The following is a 26,784-nucleotide window of genomic DNA, read 5'->3' as shown; positions in this document are numbered from 1 at the left end:
CCAACATAACAGAGCAGCTGCGAGGGTGGGGGCAGAGCTAGCCAGCCTTGGGAGGTGAGGGCAGTGGGCATTCAGCAGTCTGAGGTGACCCGGCATATCACTTCACTAAAATATAAACAGGACAGAGCAGCGGTGGGGGTGGAGGCAGAGTGAGCCAGACGTGGGTGACATGGAGGCAGAACCTCTCTCAGTGGAGTGTGCTGTCACACGGGAGAAGGGTCTGATTTTTATTATATCTGCAACTTGCTCCCTGGGGGCTGCTGTAACAAAACGGGGAGGAGAGAACCGGGAGGAGGCAGTAAGACAGGAGTCTTCACTGTTCTTTTCTCGTCAGGAAGCTCATTACACCATCCTGAGAAGCGAAATGGAAAGGTGAGCTTCTGTGCTTCTATGACTTGCTCTCACCAATACTAGTGTATGGGGAAGAGATACTGTATCTACACTAATCCGAGATTTCTCCATGGTGACCACTTCTGTGCTTCTATGACTCGCTCTCACCAATACTAGTGTATGGGGAAGAGATACTGTATCTACACTAATCCGAGATTTCTCCATGGTGACCACTTCTGTGCTTCTATGACTCGCTCTCATCAATACTAGTGTATGGGGAAGAGATACTGTATCTACACTAGTATGAGATTTCTCCATGGTGACCACTTCTGTGCTTCTATGACTCGCTCTCACCAATACTAGTGTATGGGGAAGAGATACTGTATCTACACTAGTATGAGATTTCTCCATGGTGACCACTTCTGTGCTTCTATGACTCGCTCTCACCAATACTAGTGTATGGGGAAGAGATACTGTATCTACACTAGTATGAGATTTCTCCATGGTGACCACTTCTGTGCTTCTATGACTCGCTCTCACCAATACTAGTGTATGGGGAAGAGATACTGTATCTACACTAATCCGAGATTTCTCCATGGTGACCACTTCTGTGCTTCTATGACTCGCTCTCATCAATACTAGTGTATGGGGAAGAGATACTGTATCTACACTAGTATGAGATTTCTCCATGGTGACCACTTCTGTGCTTCTATGACTCGCTCTCACCAATACTAGTGTATGGGGAAGAGATACTGTATCTACACTAATCTGGGGCACCGCTCTAGAAATCCGAGACTTCTCCATGGTGACCACTTCTCTGAATGAGGGAGAGTAATAAAGGGCTTTTCACTGCTTTATGAATAGACCCCTAAGAAGATAACGCCAATGGGACCAAGTTCCACAAATCAATGCAGCACTGATCAGTCTTCTGCAAGGGGTATCATTGATATCTCCTACATTAGGCTTTTGTTAAATAGCCCCTATAAACTATATTTTAATTTAAAAAAAGCTTAATAAATAGGTCCCTGAGCACTGAACCGAATGACAGCAGACTTCAAATGACTCATTGTGACATTATAAAGACATGTACCTAATAGAATTTCACCTAATGCAGTGATTATGAGCACAGATTGGTAGTGCTGGTGTGTGGGGGGGGGTCTGGTCAGAGGGATACACCCACCCCACGAAATGCTAGCTCACGTCTGACTGATAAGAGCTGTGTTCAAAACATCTCGCAGCCCTTACAGATCATAATGCATTTTACACACCTAATTAAAACCTTAACTCTTAACTTTTTATTTTACTATTATTAAAAAAAGTTACATTAAATGAATTACTCAGGGACAAAGACGCCTTTCAGGATCTCCCATCCATAGGCAGAGGTTAGTGTGCTTACTGCTAAATCTGGGCCTTGCTGTGTTTTATACTCTTGAGACTGGAGCTGAGACTTGTCTTTACTTTGATTTGCATGCAGAAGGAGTGACTCGGTAAGACCCTGCTGCTGATGCTGGCTACACTATTGGAATACTTAGCATACAAAGGTAAGTAATGCAGACACGGCAGCTATCTTTCTCGCTCCTAAATTGCCCACCTTTTGCTTTTCTGTTCCAACTGGAAAATGTCAGGAAGAGGACGCTGTGGAAGGAGACAGCGATAGTTTTTCATAATCATCTGAAGATGGCAGGAGTTGCAGGACAATATAGGGTAATATACCAGAGTATATATGGCTTGGATATGCACAGGTGCCTGACCCGCACTGCACATGTGCACTACAGGGTCCTGCGTGTTTGCACGCACACAGACTGTCAGTTATTGACAGTCGGCTACCGTTTGTGGGCAAGGAGAGGGCGGCGATGGCCATGTCACTGCCATTGGGTGGAGGGAAGAGGCCAGGATCTCCGTCGGCTGACAGAGATTTCCTAGCCTCTTACTCTCATCTGCGGCGGCTGGCTTGCGTGACCCCCATGGGTCACTTAGCCGGCCGATGTTCTCGCAGATTATCTGATGCTGCGTTGTACAATTTACCATAATTGTAGGAACGGAATTGCAAAGCTGCGTGCAGCTTTGCAATTCCGTCCTAAGCTGAATCAGGCCCATATACTGTAGCAAACATTTACATACTGTATACAGAAGGAGAGGGGTTCTGTTTGCCAAACCCATTTATATATTTTGCACATTTATATGTAATTTTTCAAAAGGGCAACAGGGATTTCCTTGTTATATTCTATACAATGAAGGGTTACCTACACTATCTTATGGGCAGGGCCGCAACTAGGGGGGGCTAGAGGTGCACGTGCACCAGGTGCCGGAATGCAGGGGGTGAAAAAGGGATGACTCAACCCCTGCACACCCCGCGCAGTCTTGTAGTGCGCAGTGACTTGGGGGCTGCAGATTCCATGCGAACGGCTCCGTCTGCATGGGCTTTGCTGAAATCGGCCATCCGAAAATGGCCGCCGCCGAGGAGACAACAGATGCTAGAGGTTCTACTGGACCTCTAGTGTCTGTTAGGCTAGCGCAATGCACATAGCGTTCCCGGAAGTGCATCTTCTCCTGTGAAATCCCCTGGCAACGAGCATAAACCCCATGGCAACAAGCATGAAACCCCTGGCAACGAGCATAAACCCCATGGCAACGAGCATAAACCTCATGGCAACGAGCATGAAACCCCTGGCAATGAGCATGAAACCCCCTGACTATGAGTATGAAACCCCCTGGCAACGAGCATGAAACCCCTAACAACGAGCATGAAACACCCTGACAACAAGCATGAAACCTCCTGGCAACGAGCATGAAACCTCCTGACAACGAGCATGAAACATCCTGGCAACAAGCATGAAACACCCTGGCAAGAGCATGAAACCCCCTGGCAACGAGCATGAAACCCCCGACAATGAGCATGGAACCCCTGGTAAAGAGCATAAAACCCCTGACAATGAGCAGGTAATTTTAAAGTAATTAGAAGCCTTACTGTGGGGTATAAAATGGTGTCGGGCAAATATGTAAGTGGCACTTTGGTAATAGGTATTACAGTGTGTGGCATAATGTGTCATGGGCATTATGGTGTGTGGAATAATGTAGGTCACTATACCAGGGACATCTGACTAGTGCACTGCCTTATGGAGGAGCAAGGACAATATCCAGCTACGGGAAGGGAGGGGGCACAAAATTACTGCCTTGCACAGGGTGACAGATATCCTAGTTTCAGCCCTGTTATGGGGTTCACCTTGACGAGGTGGATGGGCAAGCATTTTTGGCCAAACATGTACTAAGAACCTCACTTATACTCCATGTTAATTGTAGAGTTTATCAGGATTTGTTTGTCTATCATTGTTCTTAGTACCTTGAGTGTTCGCCTGCATTCTATGTTACCTGCTCTATTGCTTTGCACGGGGAAGTATCGTGGTGGTAACTAATTAAAATCTAAAAAATGCTTTATTTTGTATTGATCTCTTTTATTTGTAGAACTTACATCCTAAATCTGGGTTTTAAGTTCCACTCCGCATGTCAGCAGAAACTGACCAGGCGTAGTGCTAAGTTAACCATTACAGGTCCATGTTAGTATTGCCAGAGCTGCCTCGGTCTTAGGGCCTGATTCAGACCCGCTTGCTAGGCTGCGTTTGCACGCAGCCAGACGATTTTTGCAATCTGCGCAGGCATACGCATTGCAATGCGCATGCATGAACCAGTGCAAGCGATCGGGAAAACTTCGCTCACTGCGCATAGACAACCCGGCTGATTGAGTGACAGGAGAAGCCATTTGTGGGTCGTGCCGTGGCTGGCCGCTACAAACAGGGGGGAGGTGCGAACGCTGGTGTGCCTGAGCGTCTTAACGCCGTTCCAGAGGTGTGCATAATTAAGAGGCCGCATCATAGTACACGTCACTTGGCTGAAGTTTACACTGAAGCGCTCGCAGTGCTTGCGGCAAGGTATGGTCAACCACAAGTGCTGCGATCGCATCCGATAGTACTCGATGTTACTGATGGTTGCATACACTTCCTGGAGATGACGTGCGCAAGACAAACTGGTGGGTGTCTGCATACACAATGCGATTGCAAGCTAAGACATAGTGGGCATGCTAATGTCTTGCCGTGCGATCACCTGCCTGCCGAATTTGCATACGCATCTAGCGAGCGGGTCTGAATCGAGCCCTTAGTTTTGTGATCATATAAACCAGCCTTATCACCAGAGAAAGGGGCCTATGGATAAAGAGAACCCTTAGCACATGAAGAACAACCCACTCCACAAAGTTAAATATAACTTTAAAGCAGTAGTGATCTATTGATCATCATAAGGCACAAGTTCCCAAACTCGGTCCTCAGGACCCCAAACAGTGCATGTTTTTCAGGTCTCCTCACAGAATCACAAGTGAGATAATTATCTCCACCTGTAGATCTTTTAAAATAAGTCATTGAGTAATGAATATACCTGTGCTCCTGCTGGGTGACCTGGAAAACGTGACCTGTGTAGGGTCCTGAGGGCAGAGTTTGAGAACCACTGCCATAAGGAATGTATTTAATACACTAGCGTATACGACCCATCATTCACCAGGTCAAGGCCCCCCACACACATACTCACACGTACGCTGCAGGAGTTAACTCAAACGCTACATACAAATATATAAAATAGTAAACCAAAAACCAATGAAAGTGACCAGAGAAAGATTTTCGGAACTTGTAAATATATATAATCTAGCATATTTATTTTCTAGAAACCCATTACTGAAACTAAACTGATGTAAAAATGCTAAAGAATATTAGTAATATAGTGTAATTTATCATTTCCGTAATGTAAAAAGCTAACAGAGATAGGTCCTGGCAAATGAATGCTCTAATCAGTCGAGACTGACCAAAAATTTTGGCAAATAACACTTACTGGAGAATTGGAAAGCCCTGTCCCCTTTTACAACTGTGCCAATTCACAGGGCACTGTGTAGTAAATATTGTATGAAACAGGCAACGTACACCTATGCCAAGTCCTCATCCAGTCACAGCACTAAACAATTTAACAAGTTTTCTACTATAACAGTTTCAGGGTCTCCCTCCTATAAAGAACCCCTCCTCCAGACAGATCAGTGCAGAGCTACTATCTCTAGGGAGGGGTATACCAAACTTAACACCACTCTTCCGCATGTTACCACTCCCATACTGATAAATCCTGGGGCTGGGGTATGAACAAGACAGTGGTCTCCCTGTTAACAGAAATCAGTCCAGACTGTCTAGCACTAGAAATGGTGGAAGATTGGAGTTGGGGGTAGCTATCGTTTTAAGGTCTGTATCCTCATGGACAACACAGAGGGTGAGTTACTTCTCATTAAAGTACAGACCAGTTGATTATTTATTTTACTTAAAGACAGCCCTATGAAGTAAGAACCAGCACTAATGTTGGGTTGGGGGGAGGGGGATGTGTCATTTCACTTTTCTTCATGTTGCCAGAATTCTGAAACTTTTGTCTTAATCGTGTAAAACTGAATTTTTGGGGCTTGATAGAAGTTTAGTATTTGAGACTGAGCAAGTTAATTGGTACACATTTCTGACATATATAATAAAAAAAGAATATGTATTATTTGGTTTTCTTATTAGTATTAAAGTAAATCTTAAGTGTTGTTGTCATACAAACGCAATTGGAATACTGTTTTATTTAAGGAGGATGCCCACTCAATAGAAAAAAACAAAACCCATTGCTCAGTTAATACAATTATTATATTCTCTGTTCAGGGGTGTCTTTAGAAAGGAGGGGGCCCGTGTGCATTCCCCGTCTGGCTTTTTGTACAGCGCTGACACCTGGCGTGGGACCTCGGAGAGGTAAGTTTTTATGTAATATGGGAGCAGAGTGTGAGGTGCGGGCCCCTCATGGACCAGGGGGCCCATGTGCACCACATACCCTGCACCCATTATCGATACGCCCCTGTCTGTGCTGTTCAAAATGTAAACTGTTTTGTAGAGGGCTGAAACATTGATGAAACATAGTAAAAACTTTGCTGAATGGTCATTTCTATTGTTAGAGGAAGTTTGGAGCATCACCCCCAACTAAAACTCACTTTTCTTACAGTTAAAATCTTCCACTCACAAGTTTTATATATTCTTATTTTTCCACCATAAGGTAGCAGAAAAGTTAGTGTGATCTCTTTTAAGTTTGGTCACTTATTTTAAATAAATCATTAGTGCATTACAGTATATTTAGACATTTGCACAATCACATATTATTGTTTGCCACCTAATGTAAAACAGAAGGTGAATAAGGGGTTTGTAGTTGTAACAAATAGGTGGAAATGCCAGCTGTTCTCTCTTTAATTCCTCTCTACCATATCAGCTGCTTTCTGTACTTTGAGCCAGCAACTTCAGAAGACAATGTAAATGCATAAACAAGCAATTTGGAGATCTGCAAAGTTGGTGAATCATCTTAAAGAGAATGTGACAGTGATCACACTTTTTCTATTAAAGTGGTGAATACAAAACTATCAACAAGCAGCAAAACATTTAATTAGCATGTTAAGGAAGAACAGTCAAAACCCACATTATGTCCTCACGTATGCGATCTGAACACACACGTGCCCGCTGATAATGCACATGTAAATACCGCTGTCAGCAATGAAAATATCACTGCGCATATATGCTGAGACAAGGCAGGGCACATTACTTAAGTCACAGGCCAGAGAATTACAAGGAATATCTATTAAAAAAATTGGCAAATTCATTAAAATAATCATTTATAGGTTTGTTTTTTTTAAATAGTGAATTACAAGACTGAAATATTCAAGAAGAAAATGCATCATTAATTAGTCGCTTGAAATGAACATTCAGCAGCATTACTTCTGCCTAAACAATTTTTCAACTTCCCACTGTTATTTTTTAGAGAGTGAAAAAGTGGAAGTTATGGAAGAATAAAAATCTAGAAATGTAACCTGCTTTTTTTGCCTTCAGTTGTATGCTGGCATTTGCAGCTAGAATATATCTCCTTGGGATATTTAAATGACAGCCAAAATTCTAACACAGTCGCTCCACAATGTTGTCATAGTAACCCCAGTGCTGTGAAAGGTGAGCTACTGGCTAAAATGATTCTCATAATGAACAGGGAAAAAAAAAAGAGTAGCAGACTATACAAAACCCTGATAGCAGCATATCCAATGTACTGCGTGTTACTGGATTGCAGCAGATTTATTTTCATTCAGATATCCCAGTGAAGAATATCCTTGCTTTCTGAAGTTTTAACCTATTGTCCATTGGCCAGCTATGTTGGACTAGAACATATTGTGGAATCTTCTACGGGAGGTTAGGGCTGGTCTCATACAAATTCCTATTGATCGGCTGATGTCACCTGACTCTATTACAGGCTACAGGCAGTAATAGAATTGTTATAGATGGATGTTCTACTATAATAGCTTATTGAGACAGTTATTTTAACAGTTATTTATATAACGCCTAAGTATTAAACAGCACTTTATAAAGAATATCTAAGTATTCACATCAGTGTCTTCCTCAGTGCAGTTTACAATCTGTTTTCCCTACTACACAGAGCTTGGATTGCTCTGCAACAAATAAAGAAGTGCAGGCCTATGTACTGTACAAGCATCCATTCATTGGTTACTAAACACTTACAATGATCTCTTTCAGGCACTTGTATGTACAGTATACTTACTCATAAAACATTGTCCAGCCAGTCTCATCACTTTTTGTTGTCAGCAGACCTGTATTTCCATCATATGTCATCAAAGACAGCTCCAGACTTTGTGTTGAAACCAACTTCAGTGCTCCATTTGTGGTAAGTGTCAAGGTGATTATTTGATTGTCTGGCATTAGTAAATGTCGTGGAGTACCATTAGAATCCCTGCGGATTTTCAAAGAGTTGCCACTATTATCAATAACTTCTATCACATCATTGTCAGCACTGTAAGTAAAATTGAAGAGATATTCTCCTGTGACCAGGCTCTGAGTGTACTGATGAATACCATTGATATTAAATATGTATAACTCTTGTTCCCCTGAGGATGCAACTTCATACTGATTAAATGAAGTAAGAACAGGTTTGTTTTGAAGAACAGCTCTTATCCGAATGTTTCCAAGATCTGCAATATATACTGTGCCATCGGGTGCCACGGCTAAGGACGACGGCGAGTTTAAAAGCGCATCGGTAGCATAGCCATCATCTCCAGCATAGCAATTGCAGTTGACATCATCTTTGCAGTTGCAGTCAGAAGCTGCCCCAGCTAAAAGAGAGATTTCACCATTAGTTGTCACTTGTCGTATTCGATTAATTTTCTTTTCGTTTGTTTCTGCAATGTAAAGGATCCCACTGTGGGAAATAGCTATGGCACTGGCAGACTCGAGTGCAGAATGAATAGCCAGTTTGCTCAGGGAATAGTCTATGCCAGGTACCTGACAGTGCATTGGACGTCCAGCTATGATGCTGACTTGATGGTTTTCTGTTATGCGCAAAATAACATTGTTCTCTAAAACATAGAGGGAGTTATCCATTGGGTTAACAGCTAAATCTGTCGGCCATTCCATGCGCACCTGAAAAATATAACATGATTGTTATTAGAATAGTCTATAATGTGACAAATGAGTCTATTGTCTATCCACAACATAAAGGGCCAGGTAACATCTGGCTATGATGAAATGTTGTGACCTTTATGGCCGCCATATACAGATTGAGTCTCCAATATCCAAAATGTTTGGGACCAGGGGTATTTTGGATAATGGAATATTCCGTATTTTGGAATTATTGCATACCATAATGAAATATCTTGGGGATAGGACCCAATTATACACACAGAATGCATTATTGTGTTATATACACCTTATACACACAGCCTGCAGGTCACTTTATACAATATATTCAATAATTTTGTGGTTCAAACAAAGTTTGTGTACAGAAATTAAAACCATTTATGTTTCATATACACCTTATACACACAACCTGAAAGTAATTTTATACAATATTTGTAATAATTTGTTTCTTAGACAAAGTTTGTGTACATTGAACCATCAAAAATCAAAGGTTTCGTTATCTCAGTCATGCCAAAAAAATTCGTATTTCGGAATATTCCGTATTTCGGAATACTTGGATATGGGAGACTCAACCTGTAGTTTCAAGCCAGATTTTGGTTGCTGAAATAGCAACATTTATATTGTGTGAATATTTATAAAATATATATTGTTATATGTCCACAGATATGTTCATACCCTTTGTTTATAATTCAGTGGAACATGCCAGCCCAAGGTTTTACAAAATGCATTTCATTGGAATAAGAATCAATATATATATTTTTGTTATGTTGTTGCCACTGTGAATATCGGTGTTGACAGGAATGAAAAGCCCCAGTCAAAACTAACCCCTAAGTTAGACCATAAGTATTTCTGAGTCAGACAACCAATAGTAGCACTTGAAATCAAGACTTCTTGTTTAGCCCAGATTTCCGTGGAAACCTATTCACTGTTAATTTATAAAAACAAGGTATATTGCTCAATGCTGAGCATAAATAAAAACTTTACCTCCAGGCCGGATTAAGGACCACATGGGCCTGGGGTTAAAAATGTTTAAGGGCCGATTTTGAGAAGCGGAGGAGCTGTGACCAGTGTTGTGTAGGTGTGACCAGTGCTGTGTAGGTGTAACCAGTGCCATTTAGGTGTGTACGACTTTACACTATCAACCATTATGTCTCACTAAATATGTAAAAGTGTAAAAATTGCATCATTTTGTGAGGAAAATAGAAATACAATTTTAATACTTATGATTATGGCCGACCGTGTGGCCAGCTCGTCATCATCATGCTATCATCATGATGGGCCTTTTTTATGTGGAGGCCTGGAGCTGGAGCTCCCTCTGCCCCATTGATAATCTGGCCCTGCTATACCTGAGTGATGTCCATACTTGAATCACAGCTTAAAGGTCGCCCTGCTGCAAGGTCATTAGATCCTAGTAGAGTTGAAATTATTCCATTTTGGTCAACTTTTCTTATCATTGTTGCATCAACAAAATAGATTAGTCCATTCTTGTCGACAGCAATACCTGAGGGTAAAGACATTTTATGCTGGAATCCAATTTACATTTGGCATACAGTATGTAACAAATAAGGCAAATAAAACAGGTTAAAGACAACAAGCTGGGACTGAGTAGACAGATTGTTTCACCTTCTTGAAAAAGCAAAGTCTTAGCATTATAGTGATGTGAGAGCACAATACAGTCATTTGCTCGCTATTCTGCAATTAATTAATACGTTACAAGATAACCGTGTTATAATAGTAAATGTGGCACAGAAAGGGCAGGAAGTCATTCCCTGTGTCCCATATATTTCTACATTATTATGTTAAAGGAATGCACCAAATTCAATTTTAGGTTTCAGATGAATGCTGAGCCGTCCTGGAATACCACAATGAATACAGATCTATGAGTGTCTGTATTTTAGTGTCTCCTTTTACGGTCTACATAATTAAATGATGTGGTGCAGGCAATTAAATGACAGCTGGATGTAAATATGGAACGGGGCTCACAAAGCTTCACATATTTGCAAGAAAAATAAATCCTCTTCAACATTTTGGTCCTGTGAGGCAAAAAAGTTCAGTATTAGCTGAGATATTTTAAATTAGACAAGACAGGTCCTTCAGCCTCTCTGGGGCCGGTGTAAATGGGTCAGAAGATAAGCGCATACATTGGTCACTAGTAGTGATTTGCAATCATCTTGCATTTGCCAACGTGTCAGATAAAGATCTGATAATTATCTGTAGAAGTTTTTGGTGCCCCACATTCTGAATTATGGGGCCAATTACCTACAATGTCTGCATTACAGCAGTATATGTAGTTATTAATATGCAATAGATGCAATGGGGTTTATGCAGAGTTGAACATACACCTATTTGAGGAGCCAATCTTGTTTTACAGACTACACATGCTCAGCAACCAAGTGTACACAAGTACAGGCAATGCAGAGCCACATGCATCTCAATGTATCTTCACTTGTGACTGAAGGGACATAACTGGGCTGTAATGGGGCCTTCTCACGTATTTAATGTTTGGTGAGGGTGTGTTGACAGAATTTCAGGCTATACCGAAGGGTTAAAAGTGTAAATACACCTGTTTCTGGCAGATCTTTTGTAGTAAGTATAGGATAGTGCACGTGCATACTGATGCTGAGGGGAGAATTCAATTGGGCACAGGGTTACCCCGCAGTCAATTGAATGCACTGCCCGATTCAATCAGCTGTAGGAACCTCGCGTGCTTATCCTCAGAGGGCGAATTTTTCCTTGCAGCCTCAGACTCTGCATTTAACGTGTGGGCAACCCATAGAATCCAGCAATTGGCACGGAATCTATGGGTTAGAATGTGTTAACCCAGGGTTTGCCACATAGGGAAAATGCCACATAATTGAATAGCTCTGGGCGTGAAAACCAGAGCTTGTCCCCACTCTGCAAATCCCACGCGTATATAAATTCCCTCCTAAGTGTATATTGGGTGCACTGCAGACACATGTTCAATTCTGCATATATGGGCAAATATACTGTACACATGTGTTTCTGTAATTACGGCCAATTTGTGATCAACTCTGCATCAGATCAAGTATTTCCCTCACATAACAAATGTAAATACTGTAGCTCACATAACAAACATAAATACTGTAGCTCACATAACAAATGTAAATACTGTAGCTCACATAACAAACATAAATACTGTAGCTCACATAACAAATGTAAATACTGTAGCTCACATAACAAACATAAATACTGTAGCTAACACAACAAATGTAAATACTATAGCTCACATAACAAACATAAATACTCGAGCTCATGTAACAAATGTAAATACTGTAGTTCACATAACAAATGTAAATACTGTAGCTCACATACAAACATAAATACTGTAGCTCACATAACAACTGTAAATACTGTAGCTCACATACAAACATAAATACTGTAGCTCACATAACTGTAAATACTGTAGCTCACATAACAAAAATAAATACTGTAGCTCACATAACAAATGTAAATACTGTAGCTCATATACAAACATAAATACTGTAGCTCACATAACAAATGTAAATACTGTAGCTCACGTAACATGTAACTATTGTAGCTCACATAACAAATGTAAATACTGTAGCTCACATAACAAAAATAAATACTGTAGCTCACATAACAAATGTAAATACTGTAGCTCACGTAACATGTAACTATTGTAGCTCACATAACAAATGTAAATACTGTAGCTCACATAACAAAAATAAATACTGTAGCTCACATAACAAATGTAAATACTGTAGCTCACGTAACATGTAACTATTGTAGCTCACATAACAAATGTAAATACTGTAGCTCACATAACAAAAATAAATACTGTAGCTCACATAACAAATGTAAATACTGTAGCTCATATACAAACATAAATACTGTAGCTCATGTAACAAATGTAAATACTGTAGCTCACGTAACATGTAACTATTGTAGCTCACATAACAAATGTAAATACTGTAGCTCACGTAACGTAAATACTGTAGCTCACATAACAAATGTATATACTGTAACTCACATAATAAATGTAAATTCTGTAACTCACATAACAAATGTAAATACTGTAGCTCAAATAACAAACATAAATACTGTAGCTCACATAACAAATGTAAATACTGTAGCTCACGTAACGTAAATACTGTAGCTCACATAACAAATGTATATACTGTAACTCACATAATAAATGTAAATTCTGTAACTCACATAACAAATGTAAATACTGTAGCTCAAATAACAAACATAAATACTGTAGCTCACATAACAAATGTAAATACTGTAACTCATATAACAAATGTAAATTCTGTAGCTCACATAACAAATGTAAATACTGTAACTCATATAACAAATGTAAATTCTGTAGCTCACATAACAAATGTAAATACTGTAGCTCAAATAACAAACATAAATACTGTAACTCACATAACAAATGTAAATACTGTAGCTCACATAACAAACATAAATACTGTAGCTCACATAACAAATGTAAATACTGTAGCTCACATAACAAATGTAAATACTGTAGCTCACATAACAAACATAAATACTGTAGCTCACATAACAAATGTAAATACTGTAGCTCACATAACAAATGTAAATACTGTAGCTCACATAACAAATGTAAATATTGTAGCTCACATAACAAATGTAAATACTGTAACTCACATAACAAATGTAAATACTGTAGCTCAAATAACAAATGTAAATACTGTAGCTCACATAACAAACATAAATACTGTAGCTCACATAACAAATGTAAACTTGTTGCTCAGTTTCAAAATAAATGCTATATTTAAGCCCACCTGTCTGTTGAACATGAAATTGTAACCTTCACAAAAAGAGATGCATGCGCTGTAATAGTGTGTTCTTATTTGCAAGTAAAATCTATTTTTTTTTTATAAATGTTATCTGTACTATGACAAATGCAGTGGTTCCTATCAGTTAGTGTATTATGTTTGACTGCTCTTACCTCTTGGGTTAGTCAGAATGGCATCCACTGCCTTGCCGCCATTACCACATCTGGCCTCATCAAAGGGCATACACTGTTCGCCATTGCCAGCGATAACCTCTAAGTTGGTGGCAATATCTTTTGCCCCTGTCAGGGACTTGATTTTGTATATTCTGCGACTGTTCGTATCGGACAAAAATATTGAACCAGACACAGGATCTACTGCCAGATAATACTTATGTCCTATGTTGTTGCTTTGAAAGAGAGAAAACAAACATCAAGTCATCAAAAAACACTAATCATTTCCACAGTACAAAAGCACATTAGATTACACAGTGCCACTATGGAACATGAACTGAGTAACTCCTTAAGATGTGGGAGTGCCAGTAAGGGCACTATCCGACAGAAACACCTTTTCAAGATAAGGGCATTTTCTGTTTGATAGTATCCTGACAGACACTAGTATAGCTTTGTAGATAACCCTCACTGCGTGACTATAGGAGGAATGATACACAATAAAAACAGATAGACATTTATGTTACAGCAGCAATTATACAATAGACATTTATGTTACAGCAGCAATTATACAATTACAAAAACAATAAAACAAAGTCATACAGTATATCCAACCCTGCCTCTAAATATGTATATTATTCAACTGTACTTTCATTAATCTCAACAGATTTCTGAAGAAACATGTATCCACCACGTTACCATGTTGCCTGTAGTTGTTGGGATTTATGATCCTAACTAGTTCTTACTGTAGTGTTTATTATTTGATTCCAGATCTTTTTCTTGAGTGTATGTACTGAATTGCATTACAATGTGGTATTAACTTTCTTGTTTGTGTACAGTGCATGTGATGTGATTATCTTGAGAGTTTTGCCTTGTAGATCTTTTTTTTGATTTTGTTCTTATGCTGTAGTTGACACGCTGTGCTCTATTCGTTGTGATCTCTCTGCTTATACATATATAAGACATTACAAATAAATTTCAAAATGTTAGTTGATAATACACTTTATATTATATGTTTGGAATGTGAATGTTATTTGGAATAATAATGTTCTGGATTCGGCTGCACTACATAGAAAATGTCACTGTATAGTTTCCTGGCCCTTCTGTCCTGATTGCAGCAGGAAGTCAGTAGAGAAAAATTAGCAGAATCTGGTCAGTAACTTGTTGGCTCAAGACCTCTGCCCGAATTTGTTTTTCATAAAAAGACGGCAGCTATTTCTGTCAACCATCTGCTAATCCAAAAAAAAATAGTGTGAAATCCAATCTTAATCTCTCATCAAATTTCCATTGAAATGTAACATTGAACATCTGTGCTTAAATCGCTTCGTCAAATGCAAATTGTAATTAATTCTACTTGAACTATTTTTTAGCCTTGCTGGTCAGTTGATGGAAAGTTTCATAAAAGAAGCATATGTTGAAACAGGGAGGGAAAAGGCGTTAATTCACTGTTACAGTAGCTGTAAATCACTTAAAATCACATCCACTTTAAAAAAAGACGTTGTAGATGTCTTTAATTCCAGCACATTAGTCCATGCATGCTGCCTTAATTTTCCCATGTTTTCAGTTAATCACATTAAGCCACAGGCGAGGCTTTCACTGTTACACATGGTGCATGTTTGAGGTGTACTTATCAGAGCTCAGCAGCCTCCATGGTGGTTACTGTTTTTTTTTTAATTGCGGTTTGTATTATTTTTTTTTATAAAGTCTCAAAGAATTACACATTTCTCCCATGAATTACTTTTAATCAACCTATGTGGAGTCCCAAAATGGTTATGTATTAGTATTACAAACACACCAGTCAGCCACACGTAGCTTGCATTTTTATAGCTAGCAAAAAATGACAATTAATGAAATACTTAACATTTAAAGGGGAAATTTTAAATACTGAAGATGTGGACAAGTGGCCCATGGCAATGAATCAGCTGCTAGCTAGCATTTATCAAGTACTGTACATTCTATAAAATGATAGGTAGAAGCTGTTTGGTAGCTATTGTTGGAGAAAAGTAAGTTCCTATGATGTCTCCTTCTCCTCTGCAATACACTGTGGACATTAGGACCCAGAGCCAGTCAGAGGCGCGACCTCCCACCTGATGCTGTAGTGTGCATGTGCGACCCGGCGCACACCACTGTATAGAGTGTCATAGTACTGCACACATATGCAGTACTTAGCTCATGGTAGAGACCTGTATTACCTGCTACATACGCCTGCCATAGCCTATAACTGTGTAATATTGTTAATCCTGTGCATCACTGTTGTACTGCTGACAACCCTCTGTTACCGCTGTTTCCAATAAGCCTGCAAGCCTGGTTAAGGACTCCCTGTGTGGTCTAACCTCCATTTTACATTCCGCTGACACCATATATGCCAACTGTCCCTGACTGTCAGGGAGACTCTCTGAAATAGCAGCAATCTCCCTGACTTCCTGAAGAGTCTAGCGATCTCCCTGATTGCAGCTTACACTCATTATGTAGCCTTTATGTGCTTAGAAAAAAAAAAAAATCAGCGATATATACATTCAAATGCTATAATCAGTGCCATTTCCCTGCCTTGGTTATAAGGCACAATGATCCCTGTGGCTACATGCATTTTCATATAAGGTTTCTCGTGGTCAGTTATATGGAACCACGTGTAAAACACAATACAGTACATGAGCAAGCCCTGAAAAGTATCAGTGTGTCTACATTAACAAGTAGATCTTACTAACAGCTTTGGGCTCGTTTACATGCGGATGCAAGTACATTTCATGACACGCCTCTCATATGTAGCATTACATGTCCACTTTTAATGCCGCACTCGTAGTGCTTGCACAATCTCCTAAACAGGGCCGCAACTAGGGGGGGGCTGGAGGTGCACGTGCACCGGGTGAGCCGCTGTACCTGGTGCCAGTGACCTCCAGCCCGGCGCTGCAGAGAGGCTCCAAGCCGGACGTCCGCTGGTAATATTTATTACCAGCGGGCGCCCGGCTCCTTCTCTGCAGCGACGCGGTGTAGCCGGAGCCGGAGGCTGGAGTTCTCTCCCGAACTCCAGCTTCCGGCTCTCCCCACGGGCACTATGGGGGAGACGTCATGACATCTCCCCCATAGTTCCAAGGAGCAGCCGGCGGACCGGACGCGACGCTGGATGCAGGAGCGGGGTTCAAGGTAAGTATTTTTTTTTTAATAAGCTGCACTACAGGGGCATTATTATGGGGGCAGGGGCATTACCACAGGGGCATTACTATGGGGGCATAGGCAATAAGAGGCATTACTAATGGGGCATGAGCACTACAGGGGCATTACTATTGGGGCATGGGCACTACAGGGGCATTACCACAGGGGCATTACTGTGGGGGCATGAGCACTACAGGGGCATTACTGTAAGGGCACTACAGGGATATTACTATGGGGGCATGGACAATACAGGGGCATTACTATGAGAGCATGGGCACTACAGGGGCATTACTATGAAAGCATGGGCACTACAGGGGCATTAATATGGGAGCATGGGCACTACAGGGGCATTACTGTATGGTGGGCACTACAGGGGCATTACTATGGGGGTATTAACATATGGGTATTACTATGGGGGCATTACAATATGGGCACTACTGCAGGGGGAATTACATGGGGGGCGCCAAATTACTGTCTTGCCCCTGGTGACAAAAATCCTAGTTTCGGCCCTGTCCTAAAGATACAATTGTGTCAGATGGCTAAATATATATTTAGGCCCAGATTTATTAATGAGTGATATACTTTTTATCACTCGTTACTAATCTTAAAAATGGAGCTCCAGCCAATCAGCTCCTAATTGTTATGTGTTTGAAAAATGACAGAGAGGAGCAGAAGGGCTGATTCAGACCAGCTCGCGAGCGCTATGCGCTCGCAAGCGGGTCGATGGTGGCCCAGTGCGCATGCGTACGATGGAGCCGGCTCAGTCGTGCGCATGCGCGAGACCCGGATAACGATGGGCACTCCGTCGCTCCGGGTCTCGTACCAAAGGGGGCGTGCTGTCATGTTGAGTGACAGCACGCCCCCTTTGGTGGGCGGACCGGGGGCATGGCTGCCCAGACGGAGGCGTTCCCATGGGAACGCCTACCGTCTGGGGCCGGCCCCACTGACATCACAAGTGATGTCAGTGGGAGAGCTTTCGGCTCTGTTAGAGCCGAAATCTCTCTGGGGCTTGCGGCAACGAGACCCTACCACAAGGGTCTCGTTGCAAGCCCGATGGTCACGATGGTCTTGACCATCGCGACCATCTTCCTTGCCGCTCGCTATAGCTGTTGGTGGTCACCCACAGCTATGCGAGCGGCCAGGAGGCCGCTCTAAAAAACAAGGCCGGCCCTGATTCAGAGCGAGCGCTCTGTCAGAGCGTCCGGCTCTGAATCAGTGCCTGAATTCAATGCTGTCTTAACTTATTGTCAGTGTGACACTACAGCCCTGCACGATTTCTGCCTTTGGAAAAATGATCACTGAAATGATGAAAACAATTCATGAGCTAAGAGTACATTAAAAGGAAAATTACAGGGAACTAACAATCCCGAAGGTGATATCATTTCCTCAGGTGGGGCACTGTAGGTTCAGCATCACATTTTAGACTAAGGGGCCTATTCATGATGTTAATTATCGTGGTTCAAACGGACCCCGATAATTAACATTCTAACTTGCCACAGCTGCTGGAGCAAATCATCATGTTCCGGCGCGGTGACAGCTGATGCGAAATCAGCTTTCCCCGCGAGCGGCTCCACTGCTCCTTTTCGGAGCAGTTAATCTTTTCACTGCTCCTTTTGGAGCAGTGATGGGAGTGCGCATGTGTGACCTACAGGTCACGCATGCGCACAAGAGCCCCAACGTCCGGCAGAAGGAGTCGGACAGGGGAGGAGGGATCCGAAAGGATCCCTCTTCGCAACCTGGGCCTCCATCCCATAGGGAAGGAGTGGGTTGTAAGCCCGGTGCAGGAGCATTCGCCATCTGGAGATGGCGAATGCTCCTGCAGTCAAACTCTGAAAATATTATATTTTCAGAGCTAGATGAATACTGTCTCCATACTAGTGTATGGGGACAGCGGGCCATTCCACAAAAAGAAGGTAAGTAGGCAGTGGCGTAACTAGGGGGGGTCGAGCGGGGCTTGTGCCCTGGGCGACGTGGCAGACCCAGCAGAGGGGGGCGCCATCCGGGGCATTGTTACCCGCACCGCCCGCTTTACGCTCCCCCCCCCGCTTCCCCCGACGAAATCTACTACTGTACACAGTACAGTGTAGTGAATGACTACAGCATGCTGGTGCTTACTGTAGGGGGAGCTGCAGCAGAGACGTGCAGCCCCTCCAAGGCAGTCCTCCTGGTATTCTGCAGCATGCTGACCCTGAGAGGCTGAGAGCTGCTGCCGGCGCCGGGTGACACGGATAGTGAAAGTTCTCCTTCCCCAGCGCTCTGCAGCTTCACCACTGGTAAGTATTGGGGGGAGGCGCAGCATGTCAGCATGTGTGTATATATGTGTCAGCATGTGTATCTGTTTCAGCATGTGCATGTGTGTATATGTGTCAGCATGTGTGTATCTGTGTCAGCATGTATGTATCTGTGTCAGCATGTATGTATCTGTGTCAGCATGTGTGTGCATGTGTCAGAATGTGTGTATCTGTGTCAGCATGTATGTATCTGTGTCAGCATGTATGTATCTGTGTTATTGTCAGCATGTATGTATCTGTGTCAGCATGTGTGTATATGCATCAGCGTGTGTGTATATATGTGTCAGCATGTGTGTATCTGTGTCAGCATGTGTGTATCTGTGTTACTGTCGGCATGTATGTATCTGTGTCAGCATGTTTGTATCTGTGCTACTGTCAGCATGTATGTATCTGTAAGCATGTGTGTATATATGCACCAGCGTGTGTATATATGTGTCAGTGTGTGTATCTGTGTCAGCATGTGTGTATCTGTTACTGTCAGCATGTATGTATCTGTGTCAGCATGTGTGTATATGTGTCAGCATGTGTGTATCTGTGTCAGCATGTATGTATCTGTGTCAGCATGTGTGTATCTGTGTCAGCATGTATGTATCTGTGTCAGTGTGTGTGTATCTGTGTCAGCATGTATGTATCTGTGTCAGCATGTGTGTATCTGTGTCAGCATGTATGTATCTGTGTCAGTGTGTGTGTATCTGTGTCAGCATGGGTGTAATTGTGTCACCGTGTGTGTGTATCTGTGTCAGCATGTGTGTATCTGTATCAGTGTGTATCTGTGTCAGTGTGTGTATGTGTCTGTGTGTGTCTGTATGCGTCTGTGTCAGCGTGTGCGTGCGTATCTGTGTTAGTGTGTGTCTGTCTGTGTGTGTCTGTGTCAGTGTGTGTATGTGTATATGTCAGTGTGTATGTATGTGTACATGTCAGTGTGTATGCTTGTGTATATGTCAGTGTGTATGTTTGTGTATATGTCAGTGTGTGTGTATATATGTGTCAGTGTGTGTATATGTGTCAGTATGTACTGTATGTGTATATGTCAGTGTATATATATATATATATATATGTGTGTGTATACATGTGTCAGTGTGTGTGTGTATATATATATGTCAGTGTGTGTGTGTATCTGTGTCAGTGTGTCTGTGCTGAGAGAGAACGCGGGGGGAAGATGATGGTGTGACTGAGAGACGACGCAGGGAGGGAGCTGATCGCCTGACTGAGAGATGATGCAGGGGGGAGCTGATCACCTGACTGAGAGATGATGCAGGGGGGAGCTGATCACCTGACTGAGAGATGATGCAGGTGGGAGCTGATCGCCTGACTGAGAGATGACGCGGGGGGTGGAGGTGACGGTATGTTGAGAGATGAGGCAGGGAGGGGAGGTGACGGTATGTTGAGAGATGAGGCAGGGGGGAGATGATGGTGTGCTATGAGATGACACAGGGGGGAGGCTATGGTGTGGCTGACGGATGATGCAGTGGGATGATGGTGTGGCTGACGGATGATGCAGTGGGATGATGGTGTGACTGACGGATGATGGTGTGGCTGACGGATGATGCAGTGGAATGATGGTGTGGCTGACGGATGATGCAGTGGGATGATGGTGTGGCTGACGGATGATGCAGTGGGATGATGGTGTGGCTGACGGATGATGCAGTGGGATGATGGTGTGGCTGACGGATGATGCAGTGGGATGATGGTGTGGCTGACGGATGATGCAGTGGGATGATGGTGTGGCTGACGGATGATGCAGTGGGATGATGGTGTGGCTGACGGATGATGCAGTGGAAAGGAAGTTACACAGGAGGTACGAGTCTGGTTGAACCGCTGTTGTATGATGATGACTTTGTTATTATTCCCACACGAACAGGCATCTTCCGGACGATGTGACCTACATGAATAGTGAATACCGACTGAAGACGCCATCGTCCCAGGGAGGATACATTTCTTCAGAAGTTCCACGTTGTGAGAAACCACCGCAGAGGTAAGGTGCATATGGAATGTAAAGGAATGTGCCAAAATATGGGTGTTGTGTCATGTTGACACGCCCCATATTCAGTAGCCACGCCCCTGGTAGGTGACCACACCCATAAATTTGGCGTGCGCCTTCGGCGTGCAAGATATATTTATAGTGTGTGTGTGTGGGGGGCGCCAATCTGAAACTTGCCCTGGGCGACGCAGACCCTAGTTACGCCACTGTAAGTAGGAGATATTTGTGATATATTCGGCTTTACCCCCTTGATGAATGGCCCGATAACTTAATTTTTACAATTGCAGGTGAAAATGTGCAGTTTCACCTGCTTTTGTACAAATGAAGTGACGATGAATAGGCCCCTAAAGGCCCATATACACAGGCAAGTTTTCACACGATAAGGCCGTTTTCGACTGATCGTAACGACCAATCGTTTTAAAAATGGTGTTTTCTAGACGATTACGATGCGCATCCCCGCAGTCGTGCATCGGCATCGTAGATCAAATGGTTTTGCAGAAAGATTTTGACCGATCGAGTATGATGTGACACATCTTAATACATCGGATCTTATGGTCGTTTCTACAATAGTACCTTGTCTAAACACAAATCGTACAGAATGTCAAAGGTAGATTTTTCAAGGGGAATCATATATGCCATCGGATCTGATACAAATCGCCCCGTGTATTCAATTCAACACATACAAATACTCCAAATTATCAGATGCTTGTGGGTTTGTATTAAAAACTACTGTACAACTAAACCATCTGCTCCAGAAAAATTGGAGTTAATTAAGCTGAAGGAGTAGCTCAGTGATAATGTCACTCCCTGTATTTAGTTAAGTGAAAGGTTTGCTAAATGATCAGAGAAAGTCTGTTCCATTTAACCATAGTAATCAGACTCTAGAATCTAACATTGATAAATAGCAGAGTAGGAAATGGAAAACTAAACAAAACCTAAAACTTCTGAATATTAACTGATTGCACTTTATCTGCATAGCATGTTTCAATCAAGGCCGATCTTTAATTAGGAATTTTAACAAAAACGTTTTCTTCATTTTCAAAGTTTTTCTACTAACAAATATCAGTTGTGTGTCTAGTACAATAAATACAAATACATTGTATTTGTTGTTTTTGCCAACACTCTTCAAACTTCACAATACTGCAGAGGAATGTTCAAGCTGTCTATTTTTTGGCAAAGGAGCCGTCAGACTGTCTTTTGTGGCATTTGAGTGTCCACATGCAGTACCAAACTTGGAATTCACACACTCTCAGTCAGGAGCGTACACACTGTTGTGTTGCAGGGCCATATTAAGAAAATTCATTTGAAGGCCACAATTTGTTTTCATGCATCCGAATACTTGAATAAGTTTGAGGATAGATAAGCACCCTGTTTGATATGTAATTTTGTTAGGTAAGTTAAGGGTTAAAAGCTGGAGGGGGGTGCGGTTAGTTATTGGTCATTTGAGGAGTATAAGCCTATGGTAGGATTTCTGGGAGGGCTTAGAGGTCCCATATAAATAGTCTGGGGAAGGGAGCCATCTTCCTCTTTCCAGTTTATTCAACCAGGCTGGCTAAGTGTCATTTATATATTATATTTAATCTGCCTGTCTTTCCCTTGCCCATCTGCATTTTACACCTCATTTATCTACCCTTTTCTTACACCCTCTCTAGCTCCTGTCAGTATTTCTTTTATTGTTTATCTATTTTGCTTCCTTTTAGACTCTGTTCCACATTTTCCTCCTCCCTCCCCTGCTTTTGTGTTCATCCATCCCCTGTCCCCTGCCAGTATCTTCTCAGCCATGCCCAGCCGTTCAGCCGCCCCCCACCCCCCGCCCGCCGCCTTATGGAAGCTCCCAGGCCTCTCGCCCTGCGGCCCCCTCGTCCCCTTTCAGTACCCCCCTCAGTTACTCCCAGGCCCCGCCGTTCAGCCAACGCCCTCCCCCCCGCCGCCTCTCACCACAGTGGCTTCCTTTTAGCGGGGCGCGCCCTGCTATAGGCCGCGACCACGCGCCTGTCTGCGCTCCCGCACATGGCCCAGATCATGGCCGTCTGGCTCTCTGGCGGCGCCGCGAGTAGCTCAGGTGGCCACAGCCCCCCGTCCCAGCACCGCAGATCACGGCCAGACCGCCCCCTGCGCCGGCGGTTGGCCCCGGCAACAGGGTCACGGCAGCCATTTTATATATTTTCGGCCTACGCAGGGAGCCCTGCTTGGTCCTGTTCCCCCCTTCATCTGCCCCCTCTGCTCCAGGAGCAGGGCCCCCCCCAGCACTCCCCGCTGTTCTTTAGTAACAGGGTTTTCCAAGGCCCCAGGTGCCCCACCCAGCAATCTTTCCCCTGTTGTTTGCCGGCACCCAGGGGCGGGAGTTATACCCCTCCGCCCCGTTTCTGGCTCAGCAGTAGGACAGGTCCCCATATTTATACACCACCACACTACACGCAGAATGCCCTTGAAATATACTGCCCCTTACCATCCTGCCCCTTCCGTGTACCATCGTGTACCGTGTACCCCCTGCTGCAACTCCAGACCCTAACCCCCTTTTACAAGGTTTTTGCACCTTCCTATCAGGTTTTTTCACCCCTTTTCCCTGCCTCATGCCCCCGCACCTGCATATTTCCAAACTACACATATGCTGCAACCCCCCCTTCTGTCCCCCCTGCCTTCCCCGCAATCTGCCCACGCCCCCCACTGCCACCCATTGCCCCCCCTGTCCCCCATTCCGCAGGCACAGTTGCTGTGCGGTCCAATTCACCAGTTACTGTTTCAAGCCCCCAGGTAGGAGTTTCTGATCTTTCCAGTCGCGTTATCGAGGTCCAGCAGATGGATGATGCAGTGGTATCAGCGAGTCAAATTGTGGTGGGCGCACCATGCAGCGAGGGACAGTTGGCGAACGCTCAGGAGGAAATGTCTGGTCCTTCGGCGGCAATTTCTGGTGAGCATGGTTTTTCTACATTTCGCAGCGCACATTTATCTTCCACTGATTCTAGCGATTCATCGAGTTCATCTGATAGGCCGCGCAATCTCAAGCGTTACTTTGCGCAAAAAAATAAAATAAAATAAATAAATAATAATAATAATTTTTATTTATTTATTTAAGGCAAAGCGGGGGAGCCATAAGAGGTCTAACACAGTGTCGGCAACTAAGGTGCCGGATGCATCGGGAGATTAGGTTCACTGCGCGAATATGGCTATCCTTAAGGGTTTAAGTTCTAAATTTAGGGAGCAGATCAAGAAGAGTAAATTTGTGCATATGGTTGCGGATTACGCAAGTAGGTCTTTGGATCGGACTTAGTCAGCTGGGGTAGTTGCGTAGGGGACATGTCGTTCTTACCAGAATTCGGTGGCGCGTGTATATGTTTTTGCGGCACGCCCCTTAAATCCAGGCCTGGGGAGTATTATGAATGTGCTAAAATACATGCACATGGTACACGGCTTAAACTAGTCAGCTAAAGGTACTGCTTGGCGGCAATACGACGCATTTAGGACACAGCAGGAGGGGGTGGCAGTATTTTAATTCGGTTTCAAGGACGTCGAGGTTTGGCTTGCAGTCAATCAACTGCCTAACGCGCCTGCAGATTCCTCGGCTGGTCTGAAGCAGCCTTTTCTGATCCACCCTGGATCTGCGGGCATCAGTTGCGTGCCGTGCTGCGCGTGTAATAACACGCAGCATCATGAGGGGCAGGCTGTGGATATTGGCATATCTGCATGCTCTGCGGGAGTGGTCACCCAGCCAAGATGTGCAAGGGGTCTGCGGCGCAGGAACAGGTTGAGAATAGGGCAACGAGCATCGCGGAGGTGTTCAATGAAGCGCAGTTTCTGAGTAATTTGGGGGTTTTGAGGAGTTGGTTGGGTCGTTATCCCCTTGGGGAGGAAGCAGCCTTTTTTTGGGGGGGCAAGGTTTTGGCATGGGTTGGTGTTTACCTTTGACATGGGCGATATCTGGGTTTTCTAGGAAGATTCTGAAATCAGCGCATGTCCATCTGGAAGTCGTTAGGTGTACGGTGGAGGCGGAAGCCAGGTTAGGGCGCATGTGCGGCCACCTTTTTGCATCCCCCCCTTTTCTGAAAGTTTAGGTGCACCGCCTTTAAGGTCGCACCGTAGAGGGAACCGAGTAGATTTGGGCTGATACAGCATCTCTCTTGCCCAGATAGAAGGGTTGGGCTCCCACGCATGATGCCCATCAGATTGTCGTGTCGTTTGCCAATCTGTTTATAAAAAAAAAAAAAAAACGCCCTGGAGATAGTACAAGGTTTCGGGGGAAGGGCTCTACTAGCTAAGGCGGATATAGAATCCGCTTTACGGCTGTTGCCCATTCACCCCTAGTCCTTTAGATGTGTGGGAATTAAAGTAGTAGAGCTCTATTACGTAGACTGATGTCTGTCGAAGGCTGTTTCATTTCGTATACTTTTCGAGGGTTTAGTTACTTTTTTGCTTGCCGGCCTTGTTCGTCGTTAGTAAGGTCTACTTATGCGCATATATTACTTGGATGTAGAACCCGATACCTCGATAGGGTTATGCCACTTGTCTATGGAGAGGGCGTGGCATTTCGGGGGAGTTGCTAGAAGCGTTCATTTCGGTAAAGAAGGTTTAGTTAATGTAGTTGCAATCGCTATTGGGTCCCCTCAGTTTCGCGTTTAGAGTCATACCTAGGAGTTGTTTTTGTTTTTTTCAGCAGATGGCTAGGAGGAACCTCAGCGGGGGTTAGGAAGCCTCATAACCTCATTCTGCATCTCTTTGGAGCTGAGTGAGGTTCTGCGTTTTTGGTTGGTTGTTTATGTGCGAATTCAATGGCGTAAAGATATGGCCTCCGGCATCTGTAGCCAATTCGAACTTCAACTGTTTACAGATGTGTCCGGTTCCTTAAGTTTTGGTGCATTTTGTAAGGGTGTGGTGCATGGAGCCCGGGCCGGTTACTTATGGGTTTCAGGGCCTAAACAAGAACATCCTTCTTTTAGTGAGTGTTCCCAATGGTAGGTAGCTGTAGGAGAGCAAGATTTGCAATAGGCGAATTCCCTTTTGGATAACTTAAGCGTGGTGTAGGTCGGTGCTAATCAGGGACGGACTTAGATCCGGCCTTATGGTTGTTGATGTATTTTACACTGCTAAGTGGGTAAGGAATATTGAATTTAGGGCATGGCAGGTTTCAGGCGCTGCAAACGGTATGGCGGACGCCTAAAATCTTTTTCAGTGGGACAGGTTCATTTTATCGTGCCTCCTGTTTAAATGGTTTAACCTTCCCTTTCCATGCCCGGCATTTCATTGGGCTGGCATCAAGGACCTCACACTGAAGTCATTGACGCCTAGTACATTAAAGACCTACACGGCGGTTTGGTACGATGGGCAGGGTCTTAGCTTCCAAGAGCGGGTGAGGTAGGTCGATTGATGATTATATAGCAGAGTTTGTCTGGGGCATGCCACGAAAGGGGTCATTCCAAGGCGGTTTATCTTCAGCATTATCAAGTATCTCAAAATTTTTCCAGGCACGCCGTGGGCGGATCTGGCCAATTACATTATACTAAGCATGGGCAAGCTTGTTGCTGCTAATAAGCTTTATGCGCTAGCAGGTTTAAGGTTTAATAAGGTGGTTATTAA

General features: G+C 43.4%; 1 protein-coding gene across 3 annotated transcripts in view; it reads right to left on the bottom strand.

Moving 5' to 3' along the window:
* TENM2 (teneurin transmembrane protein 2) overlaps positions 1-26,784 on the bottom strand; it is a 2,186,131-nt gene that overhangs the window by 88,631 nt on the left and 2,070,716 nt on the right. For all 3 annotated transcript variants that reach the window (XM_088454943.1, XM_088454942.1, XM_088454944.1), the window contains 3 exons: positions 13,798-14,030; positions 10,184-10,338; positions 7,966-8,840 (listed from right to left, as the gene is read on the bottom strand). In XM_088454943.1, coding sequence (XP_088311069.1) covers positions 7,966-8,840; positions 10,184-10,338; positions 13,798-14,030 — 1,263 coding nt within the window. The remainder of the gene's footprint in view (positions 1-7,965; positions 8,841-10,183; positions 10,339-13,797; positions 14,031-26,784) is intronic.

The sequence above is a fragment of the Taudactylus pleione genome, unplaced genomic scaffold (assembly GCF_031769625.1).
Source record: "Taudactylus pleione unplaced genomic scaffold, aTauple2 ptg000637l, whole genome shotgun sequence".
Lineage (NCBI taxonomy): Eukaryota > Metazoa > Chordata > Amphibia > Anura > Myobatrachidae > Taudactylus > Taudactylus pleione.
This window is presented reverse-complemented; position numbering and strand designations above follow the sequence as displayed.